Below are 12,408 nucleotides of genomic sequence, written 5' to 3' on the forward strand. Positions count from 1 at the left end.
TCACGCTGGAAAATTCCGCGATAATCCTGCCAAATTGCAACTCATTGAAACTAAGTCTCCTGATGTCCAAATTGCTTGGTTTGTCTTCTTCGAGCTTCGTAAAGACGTTCTAAAGCTTCCTACAAGCTTAAAATCTCCTGAAACATCCATAATTACGACCACATGAACAATACTCAAATCAAGGGTGACGGTTTTGAGGGGTTTTGAGGGTTTCACGATCTAAAAATGGCATATATGAACTCAGAGACTTGCAAGGAGTTCGAATCTTACCTTCTTGACGTCGATCTGTGTGTGTATGGTTGGTTCCAAAGTTCGTCCATACAATTGTACAGATTTAAAAAAAAAATCCGAGAGGGAGGAGAGAGAGAGAGCACGGGTGTGGTGTGTGGGTGTATTATGTGGTCCTAGTTTGTCCCCATCAAACCAAAACAAAACACTTAAGTCCTAAGTATTCCAAAACTTAGGAAAAATTAAGAATGAAACCGCAACCTACATATCACACACCATAAGGTTCAAGGGTATAATTATAATTTCATGCTGTAAAAAATAATACTCCGGGACGAGCTGTGACAAATAGTGTTTTTTGAATTAAAGCATAATAACCTGTACTTTGTGAAATTGATAAAAAAAAAATAACGCCCAATATTTATGAGATATAACAAATAAACACTGTTTATGGATTTAGAACAATATACTTGATTCATCAAATCCATAAAAGTTGCTGGTGCATTATTTAACCCGAATGGCATCACAAGAAACTCATAATGACCATATCATGTCCTGAATGTGGTCTTAGGGACATCTTCATTTTTAATCTTCAACTGGTAGTAACCCGACCTTAAGTCAATCTTAGAGAATACACAAGCACCTCGGAGTTGATCAAATAAATCATCTATACGGGGTAATGGATAACGGTTCTTAATTGTTACCCTATTTAATTGCCTGTAATCAATGCACAGCCTCAAAGTTCCGTCTTTCTTCCTTACAAATAAAACTGGAGCTCCCTTAAGTGAAGTACTAGGCTGAACAAAACCTTTATCCACTAATTCTTGCAACTGTACTTTCAATTCCCTTAATTCAGTAGGAGCCATTCTATAGGGAGTCAAAGATATAGGATTCGTACCTAGAAGCAGATCAATAACAAACTCCACATCTCTATTTGGCGGCAATCCAGGCAAATCCTCAGGGAATACATTCGGACAATATCTGACCATGCGTACATCTTCCACACTACTAGGAGCATCATCATTCAACACCACATGAGCCAAATATCCCTGACAACCTTTTGACAACAATCTATTGGCTTTCATGGCTGAAATAACACCATGCCTCACCCCACTAGGCTCTCCTACAAATGTAACTTCAGGTAATCCAGGATAATGAAATGTGACTGTCTTTCCTTAACAATCTATCTTGGCACGATTATAGTGCAACCAATCAGTGCCCAGAAATACATCAAAATCCAAAATATCCAACGACATAAGATTAGCCGGCATAACAACATCCTCTACCATCACTGGACATCCTGGATATACCCGATCCACAAAATATCTATTCCCTCTAGACATAGAAAACTCTAAATCATATCTTAGAACATGCCCTTTTCCTTTATCATCTCGTCTCTGGTTCCCATTTTTATCTTCTTCATCCTCACTTTCACTGGGCATGTTCTCTGAGTCCTTAATCCACAGTAGAACCTCATAAAACTCCTGGTAAGTGACACAGGGAGTCGATATCGCTACAGAACGCCATTTCTTCTTAGTACCCAACCTGAAGCGACAAAGCATCTCAACTGGATTAGCAGCAACCTCCGGATCATATCACGATAGATCAGTGAACCTCCTATAATACTCATTCCCTGACATCTTTCCTTGCTTCAAATGAGTAAACTCTTGTTTCTTACGATCAATGTACTCAGGAGTGATGAACCTTTTCCGAAACAACTCTTTAAATACTCCCCAGTCAACAATCTCCGCTGGGGTCAACTGGTAAGACTCCTGTCTCCACCAAGATGTAGACTGCTCTCCCAAAAACCAGGTAGTCGTCTCGACCCACCTATCAGGAGGCAGATTCCCTTGACTCTGCATCACAAGGAAAGTCTTCTCGATATGATTAAGCCATTTTTCCGCTCCCTCGTGACCTTTATTTCCTATAAAGTGATTCAACTTCAGATTATACACAGTCTCAAGAGGTGTCATCTGAGGAAGACAGAACGCGGACTGAATAACAGTAACTATAGCTTCCCCTAATTGACCAATATCAGGAAAACTAGGCTCAGCTGAGTGACGGGGCTCTCTACGAGGCAGCATAGTTCTGACATAAGACATCACAAGGATTAGAATATTCATGAACCATACAGGACTGCTAAAACTAGGCTCTGATACCAAACTGACACACCCCGACCAAGATCAAGGCATGCTAGCCGTCACGTGAGGGTGACGTAGCCATATGCATAGTGCGGAAGCAATAAAAATAAGAAATATATGAATAATTAAAAACCAAACTACTAGAGTGCACTACTAAACAGGAAGTGTTAGGAGTAAGATACAAGAGTAAATACTCCTAATCAGAGCATAGAAAGTCTAGGTGTAGTCCAGTAGGACAAGTACTAATTATAAAGTACCATAAGATGTCCTACAATTATTTTGATATGTCAGAACGTTGAATTCCTTGTACCCAACAACAACAAGCTTACCTAAAACTTGGAGGGGCGCAAAACAGAAAACGTGAGTCACCTATGAGTCGGAACCGTAGTAAAGGTCTGTACGACAAGACTGTGCACCTAAACTGGATCCAATATGAGCATATGGTGCGGGAGGTGACATTATAAACAGGCATGTGCCATATCTCTGGCTAAATCATAATCACCCTAGGTGCAGTTTTATGAGCTCAACGTTATTCAATCACATATCACATCATCGATAATTCACATAACCAAACATAACTCACCTGAGCTTACCTGAGCATCCACAGCATCACAATTATATATATAATGCATCATATACCAATTCATATACGAATTATAAACTTATATACATGGCATTCAAGGCATATTCTCATTAAAACATATTTTCTAGGAAAAATATCAAGTATATAAATATATACTGAAAACCAAAAGCCCACTCACTGGTATGTTGAAGGGTCGTAGCCCCTGAGTCGCCCTTGAACGCGCTCGTCCTCGGGATAAGTCTCACCTATATGCGAATTAACTATAAAAACGTTATTTAAAGCATATAGGCAAAACTAGCTAATAACTTCTCATACAATGCTCAAATGGGGTGTTTGAATATACCAATCTGATCCACATAACTCCACGAACATCCTCATATTTTTAGAATAATTTTTCGACCACCCACGCGCCGCCCACGTGAGGGCACTTGCCTGGCACACCCACGGCAATAGTGACACCATTAGGAATATTCTGTCAAATAGTAATGGAATCCGTTAAAGTTAACTAACGCTGTTAGAATATTCCGTCAAACTTGACGGAATATTCTGTCATCCCTAACCTTGGACCTCCGACGACCGTGTCGACGCCGGAAACTGGGAAATTTTCTAAACCTTATATCTCAGTCGATTGACATCCAAAATTCATGAAATTTAAACCATTTTGAAGATCTCATCAATACGAACAAAACCATACCTTTTTCGAGTCCTAAAACCCATGGGATTCGCCGGAAAACCCCATGATATTCCGGCCAAACCTGCAACTCGCTGTTCTCGCTATTCCAACGTCCAAATTCTTCCAACGAACCACCCTTAGCCTCGTGAGGACCTCCTTAAGCTACCTATAAGCTCCAAATTCCTTAAAAGCTTCAAAATTACGTGTGCATGAACAGTGCACAAAGTCGGGGTTAGGGTTTCTCAGGTTTTTGAAGCTTTCCATTCTAAAAAATGGTAGCAATGAACTCAGAAGCTTACAAGGAACAAGAATCTTACCTCTTTGACGTCGATCCGCGAAGTTTGAAAGGGTTTTGGGTGTCGTTCGTATGTGAGGGAAGAAGAGAGAGTGAGTCCGAGGGTGAGAGAGTACGGGAGAGAAGAGAGAGGGAGAGTGTGTGTGTGTATGTTCCACGTGGGTCACCAATCAACCCCAAAATAACATCTAAATCCCAAAAGTATGTCACACACACACACACTACAAAGTTCAATGTCCAAGGTTAAAATCGTCATTTTACATCACCAATAATAGTAATTCGGGACGGGCTGTGACAGAATCACAAACATGCAAAGATACATATTATTGTATTTTTGAAGCGAGAATTTAACAAGGATTTTAGTTTAGTACCTCTTGTTTGTCGGGAAATTGTTTTTCTTCTGTCATTGATGTGTAGCTTTTTGTTTGAAAATTGGAATTTGAAGTTGAAATTGGATTTTGCAAAATGGATTTTTCTTTGTGGAGTTCAAATTTTGTTCTATTTGCTGGTTTGTAGGAGTGATTGGTGTATTATTAATGGCAGTGAGGTGGTGGATTGAATGCTGTAACCATTATTTTAGTAACAGGCCTTGGGTTAAGGGGCATTTTTGAAATTATAATTGTTAAGCAGGTTCGGCTTTTTATTGAGCCCGTGTTTTTAGTATTTAAAGGGCCTAATGTATTCATAATTTGTCTTTATGGTTCAAACTTAAGCCCTTTTTATTAAATAATAATTTAGGATGGTTTTTGGGTAAATGAAAGTTATCCCAAGTCCTTTACGTTAACACTCTCCTTGAATTATGAATCTATTTTTCCAATTAAGGAAGAATGAATTAATGTCAACAACGTTGTTTGAAATATATTTACTAGGTTGCTTCTGTATTGGGCATGAAATATAGAGTAATGTTACCATCTACTTGTATTATCATTTGTACTATCTTTCTGATAAAGGTAGGATCCGTCAACGCATGTGAGTCCAATCTCTATTAAAGAGAAATGATGGTACAAATAGTTGGTAATGATAGCATTTTTGTGAAATATATTACCCGTGCAAGTACGTTCCTCAGACTGCACCAAAACCGACAATATTCATTCCCGCGCAATCGCGCATGCATGCAATCTTTCTAGGTGAACGTTCTTGGTCTTTTTATTCTTCGGAAAAGATTAAAAACGTATTGCCCATCATCTATGGACAGTGGCAAAGCCACATGAGGGCAAGGAGTGGCGGCCGCCACTCCCCTCGCCGGAAAAACAAGACTGGAGGGCTGATTTTGCCCCTCCCCTACCGGAAAACGTACTGGTTCTTCTGCTGTTGCTCTTCTTCTCTGGTGGTCTGTCTGCGCGCAGACCAACTTCTTTTTTTTAAAAGCAACCAGGCCAAAACGGGCCGTTTTGATAAGTTGGAAGGAAAAACTTCAATTTTTTTTAAAAGCAACCTGCCCAAAACGGGCCGTTTTGATAGTTGGAAGGAAGAAATTATGAAACGGGCCATTTTGATGAACTTGGAAGGAAAAAAAAATTATATGGGGGGACCGCGTGTCCCCCATTCATTCAATCTCTCTTCCTGTCATTTTGCTCTTTTCAATTTTCATCCTCCAATCATAGCAGCAAAATGAAGCTGTTGCTCCCCATTTTGAAGCAGAAAATGGAGCGGAATCAACCAGTCAGCAAACATTGTTTGGCTACAGGTCAGCCACTCTCCAGCTCCAGCCGCCAGCTTCCAACCATCAAAGTTTCAAACCCATTTTGATTTTGTGTTTCACTTTTTTTTATGAGACTCATATTGAGAATTACAAATGAGTTATCACAAACACTACAAAAGAAAGATCAAAATATTATGAATGCGATGGCGTTAGTGGAAATATGCAATCAAAGACTACAATCCTTAAAAGATGATGATTTTGGGGACTTGCTTGATGATGTACAAAAGTTTTGTGAAGAGCATGATATTGTCGTTCCTAACATGAAGGATTTGCATTTCATACCTGGAAAATCAAGGCGTAAAGCTCCAAGACTCACAAACTTCCATTACTATAGTGTGGACCTCTATTTTCAAGTCCTTGATACGCAATTAAAGGAATTGAATGATCGCTTCTATAAGGTAAACACCGAGTTGCTTCTTTATATGACATGTTTGAGTCCGGTGAATAATTTTGCATCTTTTGACAAAGCAAAAATTGTGAAAACAACATTGCGTAACAAAATGGAGATCAATGATTGAGTGATAACATGCTTGTTTACATTGAGACATATGTATTTACTTTTATTAATAATGAGCCTATTATGTGACGTTTTCATGATATGAAACATCGTCGGCAACAATTGTAATTTATTTGTATTAATAAATTATGGAATACACTACTATAAATAATTTGGTTGTTGCTATTCTTTTGAACCTTGCACTCTTTTAACTTCGCCTTTCCCCCCGTCAATTCCTGGCTTCGCCACAAACTGTGGACACGTACATAAATATATTAGGCTTATTTTTTAATGTCTCATGAAATTCGAACTTAAGTTCCCTTAACCCTCTGAAACTCGATTTTAGTTCCACTAGCAGTCTAGCACCCAGATGTACTTCCGAGTGTATGCGAGTGTCCTAGCACTATGGTTGAATGGTATACACTGCATGCCAAATTCACAATATCATTGCACCAAATTGAAGGTTACACATGAAAAAAAAATGTCCCTTTTAATCAATACATTTTTCATGAGTAACTTTCAACTTAAACAAAATATGAAAGTTTTCATCCATCTCTTTCTTCAATCATTTCTATCAAATGAAGCCTAAAGTAACATTTCTTGTGAGCACTATTTAGATTAGTAAGGCACTACCCCCTGCAAGAAGGTTAATTCCTAAAAAATAGTATTGATTAAAAGGGACAACTTTTTTTTTCATGAGTAACCTTCAATTTGGACAAAATAGGGAAGTTATTGTTGTGGCCTATATTTTACTAGAGTCATAGAAGAAACGGATTCACCCACTAAATGCTTCTTGGAAAAATATTTGGAGTGCTTTCTAAAAATACACAACAAGTGGTTCTTTAGAAAACGTTTCAAGTGTTTTTTTTCTTTTCTTTTTTTTTTTTTGAACCTAGAAACACTTCTTAGCTTGTTCTGTCACTCAAACTTGTTAAAAAAACCCTTCTTGCAATCTGAAAGCGTTATTTAGTTATTTGGAAGTATTTTTCGAAGAAGGCTTGCGTAAGATATATAGTCCTCATGCTTTGCATAAAGCATTTAATGATACGATATTGGAGGAAAGCAAAAGGCTTCTATTTGGTTTTTTTCTTCTTTTTTGTTTTTGGGTATTAAGGAAACGAAAATGTGAAATGATTCAATCATGCACCACTAGGCTAGAACGAGAAAAACAGTCGAGTGAAATGATTCAACCATACGGCCGTCTCAGTTCCTCGAAAGGAGGATTTGGTGCTCTGTGACTTCCGAGTGAGTCGAGGAACCTACGCCGCCTCTCTCCGGCGCGGCCTGCTTTTCTGGGGTTTATTCTTATCTCCCTGTTGAGTCGTGGAGCTCGAAAGTTTGTGTTTGACGAGAGGAGATCGAGGGGTTCTGGGTGTGTGAGATGTGGGAGTATCTATTTTCGAATTTCGGGGGCGGTGTTCACGGTGCGGAAGGTCGGGGTCTCTAGAGGAACCCCTAACTCAAGGAGTCGGGAGGATGCTGGCCTGGACGCTGGGATAGACTAGGTACAACTGGTGGGGTGCTCCCTGGAGTGTTTTTGCGATGAATACGGTCTCGGCAGTCATGGATTCGGGGTAGATATACTAGATCTCTGTGAATCGGGGCTAAGGGATCTTTAAGGGGGCTTGTTTGGGGAATCTGGAATCCGACATGGCAAGGGACTGTGATCGAAGGGAGCTAGAAGATCTGGGTTCCCGTTTTGGATCTAAACTGAAATTATCTGAAAAAGAGAGAGAATGGATCAATATTGAAAGGAAAGACGTGGAAGGATCACTACTAGGATTTCAGTATACTTTGATTGCTGAAGTTCTTACAACAAAGCAGGTGAATGGCGAGGCGTTTATTGATTGTTTCATGTCCTTATGGCGGGGTAGGGAAGAAGTCTCTATTCGAGATATTGGAGAGCAACGGTTCCTAGCACGGTTTGAGGGGCAACGTGATCTGAGTAGAGTAGTGGATGCGGACCAACCCTGGACTTTCAAGAATGACCTGGTACTAGTAGCGGACAGAACGGAATCTGGGCTTAATCGATGGGCTCCGCTATCTGTGGGAACCTTCTGGGTTCTGATTCACAATGTCCTGCCGCTCAGCATGACTATGGCGGTTGCTGAATCCATAGGGGGTCTAATGGGTATAGTCCGAATGATCGATACTGCGGGTAGCCGCGACTGTATTGGGCGATTTCTCCGGGTAAAAATCAATTTCAATGTTCGCGAACCCCTGATGCGAGGAACTTATGTGAAATTCCCAGATGAGGGGAAGGTTTGGATAGATTTTAAATATGAAGCGCTACCGAGATACTGTCTAATCTGTGGAATGTTAGGGCATGCCACGAGAGTCTGCAAAAGTACCCTGTGTGAATCAGGGCGACAAGACGCGGACTCGGGGAACCTGGAGGAGGAGTATGCATTTCGTGGGCTGGATGCGGTGACTGACCTCCGGGGAAAACTACTGAGGCTGGGGCCACGAAGTAGGGGCTCCGTCGGATCCAATGGGGGAGATAGAAGCTCTGGAAGGTGGAAGGAAGACCGAAGTGAAGAACATGAGGGAATGTGGAAGTCAGGGCAGTCCTCCACGGCTTCAGGAACGGGTTTTCGTACACCATCCGGGGGGAGAAGATCTCGGAATGAGGAGGGTAGCCAGGATAATGAAGATGAGGAAGTGATTGATACGGCTATCTCACCGAGTAAACCCCGATGGTCGTCGAATAGACCGGAGCAGAGGAACCCATCTCTGGCAATCAACATACAGCGACAACGAAACGAGGAGGAAGAGGCGAGAAAGGCCAGGGAGAGGGCATTCGATGAGGGTCTAATTGGCCCAAGAGGAGTAGTTGCTGATGGGGTTGAGCATGTCGTTCTTAAGGAACTATGTGAAAATGAGGATGGGGAAATGGTAGCGGCTAAATCGTCACTGGAGTGCACCAAAGGTTTTGATTTGAATGTTGTGATGCAAACCACAGATGAAGTGGAACAGGATCGGCCTACTAGAGTGAACAAACCGCTTGAGCAGATGATTGACCAAACCGGACGGGAAGGTACCAACACTGCGAGCAGTGACCCTTTTGATTTGGAACCCATTATCAAGGCGGTGACAAAAGAGCAAAGAAGGAAAAAATGATTGTATACCGAGGTGGGGCATTCAGGTCTATGGGAACAGCTCGAACCAGAGAGCACCCGTCCAAGGAAGTGCTCATTTTCTAAGGCGAAGGATACCAGCCTTGAGGGGTCTCCCAAATCCCTATGAAGCTACTTGCTTGGAACTATCAGGGTATCGGGGGTGACTTGACGGTGGACAACCTGTTGGAAATGAACAGGACTCACACCCCCGACATAGTGATCTTGCTGGAGACAAAAAATAAAAGCAGTCGCTATAGTTTTTTGAAAAAAAAGTTGAATTTGGAGTTTATGCACGCTGTGGAGCCTAGAGGGATTGGAGGAGGATTATGTGTAATGTGGAGAGATGCCTCCCAGGTGGTGTGGATAAAATCTAGGGAATTCATGATTGAGGCGGAAATCTGGGACGATTGCAAGCAATGTGCCTGGCACCTATTTGCTATCTATGCTAGTACGGATGAGAAAAAACGGAGGGATCAATGGATGTCCCTAAGTCAACGGATTAGTAGAGCTGGAGAAAGATGTCTTTTAATTGGGGACTTCAATGACATCCTGAGAAATGATGAAAAAGAGGGAGGTAAGTACAGATCGGTGGCTAGCCTGCGGGACTTTCTGGGATTTTGTGGCGCGTAACGACCTAATGGATTTGGGCTACGAGGGATACCCCTTCACGTGGAGGAACAACAGGGAATCCGGACCAATCCAACAGCGCCTTGACCGTGGTCTGGCTAGCATGGGATGGCAGCATATATACCCCGACACCAAAATCCGACATATGGTGCTTGAGGGGTCTGATCACGCGATGCTTGGCCTAACTACGGAGAAAGCTAGAACATGGAAAGGGAAAAGATTTATGTATGAGGAAAGATGGAGCAAACAACCTGAGTGCCGGGACTTGGTGGGGAGGGAATGGCAAGTAAACTACAAGGGCTCCCATGGATACCGCCTAAGTGAAAAACTCAAATCCCTTGGAAAGAGTCTGAAAGTTTGGTACAAAGGAAGGGCTCGAAACTCAAAGCTGACCATTGACCGGTTGAAAGGTGAGATTCGGTCTGCCTACATGTCAAACAACTTCGCCACCACTAAAGTCCAAACAAAAGAAAATGAGCTAAGAGAAGCACATAAGGAAGAAGAGAGCTTTTGGAGGACTAAATCTAGAGTGCAGTGGCTTAAAGAATGGGACAAAAACACAAAGTTTTTTCATGCCCAAACGATGAAAAGACGACGATACAATCAAATTAGGGGAGTGGAAGATGATGACGGGATTTGGAGGGAAGGTCAGAACGAGGTGGCTTCGATTGCGGTGGGATACTTCTCCACACTTTTTCAGGCAGGCCCGCCATGCCAGTTGGAAAACATCGTGGATTGTATTGAGCCTAGGGTGACCTTGGAGGATAACCAAATGTTGATCGGACCGATTACGGATAGGGAGATTCAGGAGGCGGCTTTCCAGATTCCTGCGTCTAGAGCTCCGGGGCCGGATGGCTTTCCCGGCAGTTTCTACCATGATCACTGGGAGGTGGTAGGGAAGGACGTGGTCAACATGATAAAGGCTTTCTGGCACTCGGGTAAACTACTTCGAAATCTAAACCATACTAACCTGGTTCTTATTCCTAAAGTGGCATGCCCAAAGAATATGAAGCAATTTCGTCCTATTGCTCTGTGTAATGTTAGCTACAAGATTCTGGCTAAGGTACTAACGAATCGGCTGAAGAGAGTGATGCCGACTGTTATATGTGATAATCAATCGGCTTTCGTGGCGGGGAAGCAGATACAAGACAACATTCTTGTTGTGCATGAAATTCTCCACTCCCTTATGCATCAATCGAAGCTCGGAAGGTACTTGACAAAGGCATGCGATGGCGGGTGGGTGATGGAACGTGTATCAATATCAGGGACAATCCGTGGTTCCCAAAACCTTCCACTTTCAAGGCTCGGGTGAATGAGGGACTGCAAGCAAGTATGGTGAGTGACCTCATTGATCCTGGCACCCGTGAGTGGAAAACTGACATTGTTAATGGGGGTTTTTTGAAAGAGGATGTGTCCTCGATTCTCAGTATCTCTCTTAGTAGGTACGGCATGAGCGATCGTCTAGTCTGGCATTATTCTAAGAATGGGGAGTATACCGTTAGAACTGAATACGGAGTAGCCTTGAGGCTCATGGATAATGGCAATATGGGAAAGAAAGGGAGGGGAATGCCAAGCTCTGCCCCAAACCTCACTCATGTTTGGAACAAAATATGGAAATTGGAGGTTCCAAATAAAATGAAGTTTTTTATTTGGAAATGCTGCAATAACGCTTTGGCTGTTCGACGGAATCTGAAACGAAGAAATATGAGAGTTGACAATATTTGTGAGGGGTGTAGGCAGCCTGACGAGACGGAGAACCATCTATTTTTTTGATGCGAAATCAGTCACATTTTTTGGTTTTGCTCTCCTCTACAACTCAATTCCTTCGAACTGGAAGGAATCGACTTCCTTGCTTCCTGGGGGTCTTTCTGCGGCAGAGTTAAGGGGAAGGAAAACAAAATGGAGTTGATGCAAGAATTTGTGTTTGGGCTTTGGCGTCTCTGGAAAAACAAAAATGATTTAATTTTCAAAGGCGTGTCCCATCAACCCCTTGATATCCTCGGGCTCTGGACGAGGAACCTGGGCGAGTTCAAGGAGGCGGGATTTCAAAGAACGATAAGTGCTCACCCCTCTGATGGCTTGTCGACCCTAGCCCCGGCAAGAAGATCTGGTCTGTGGAGGAAGCCGAGCTTCGGCACCATCAAGGTAAATACTGATGCTGCTTGGCGCAAGGAGACTTTATATGCAGGTGTGGGATGGGTTGCTCGAGACTTTGCTGGTTTGCTGCAGGCGGCGGGGGGCTCGGGAGGGAGACTATGCCATAGTGCTGCAGCAGCTGAAATGTTAGCAATCCGCACTGCTTTGGAATTCTGTGTTCGTTTTGGTTTCAATTCTGTGGCCATCGAATCAGATGCTAAGAATATAATCCAAATGCTTCGGAATGAGACTACCCCTGACTTCAGTTTGGAATGTACTTTTGGTGACATCGCGACTCTAGCCCGTGGTTTGGAGTCGGTAACTTTCGATTTTGTTTCTCGGGAAAGTAACCGTGCGGCGCACTCGGTGGCCAAGTATGTTTTCCAAGAAGGAAAGGAGTCGGGAAAGTAA

The 12,408-nt window shown here is 42.5% G+C and overlaps 1 protein-coding gene across 1 annotated transcript; it reads left to right on the forward strand.

Moving 5' to 3' along the window:
* The first annotated feature begins 11,760 nt into the window (after positions 1-11,760).
* On the forward strand, positions 11,761-12,408 carry LOC114819986 (uncharacterized). The gene has a single exon (XM_029089812.1). The coding sequence runs from the start codon at positions 11,761-11,763 to the stop codon at positions 12,406-12,408; it is 648 nt and encodes a 215-aa protein (XP_028945645.1).

The sequence above is a fragment of the Malus domestica genome, chromosome 12, assembly GCF_042453785.1.
Source record: "Malus domestica chromosome 12, GDT2T_hap1".
Classification (NCBI taxonomy): Eukaryota; Viridiplantae; Streptophyta; class Magnoliopsida; order Rosales; family Rosaceae; genus Malus; species Malus domestica.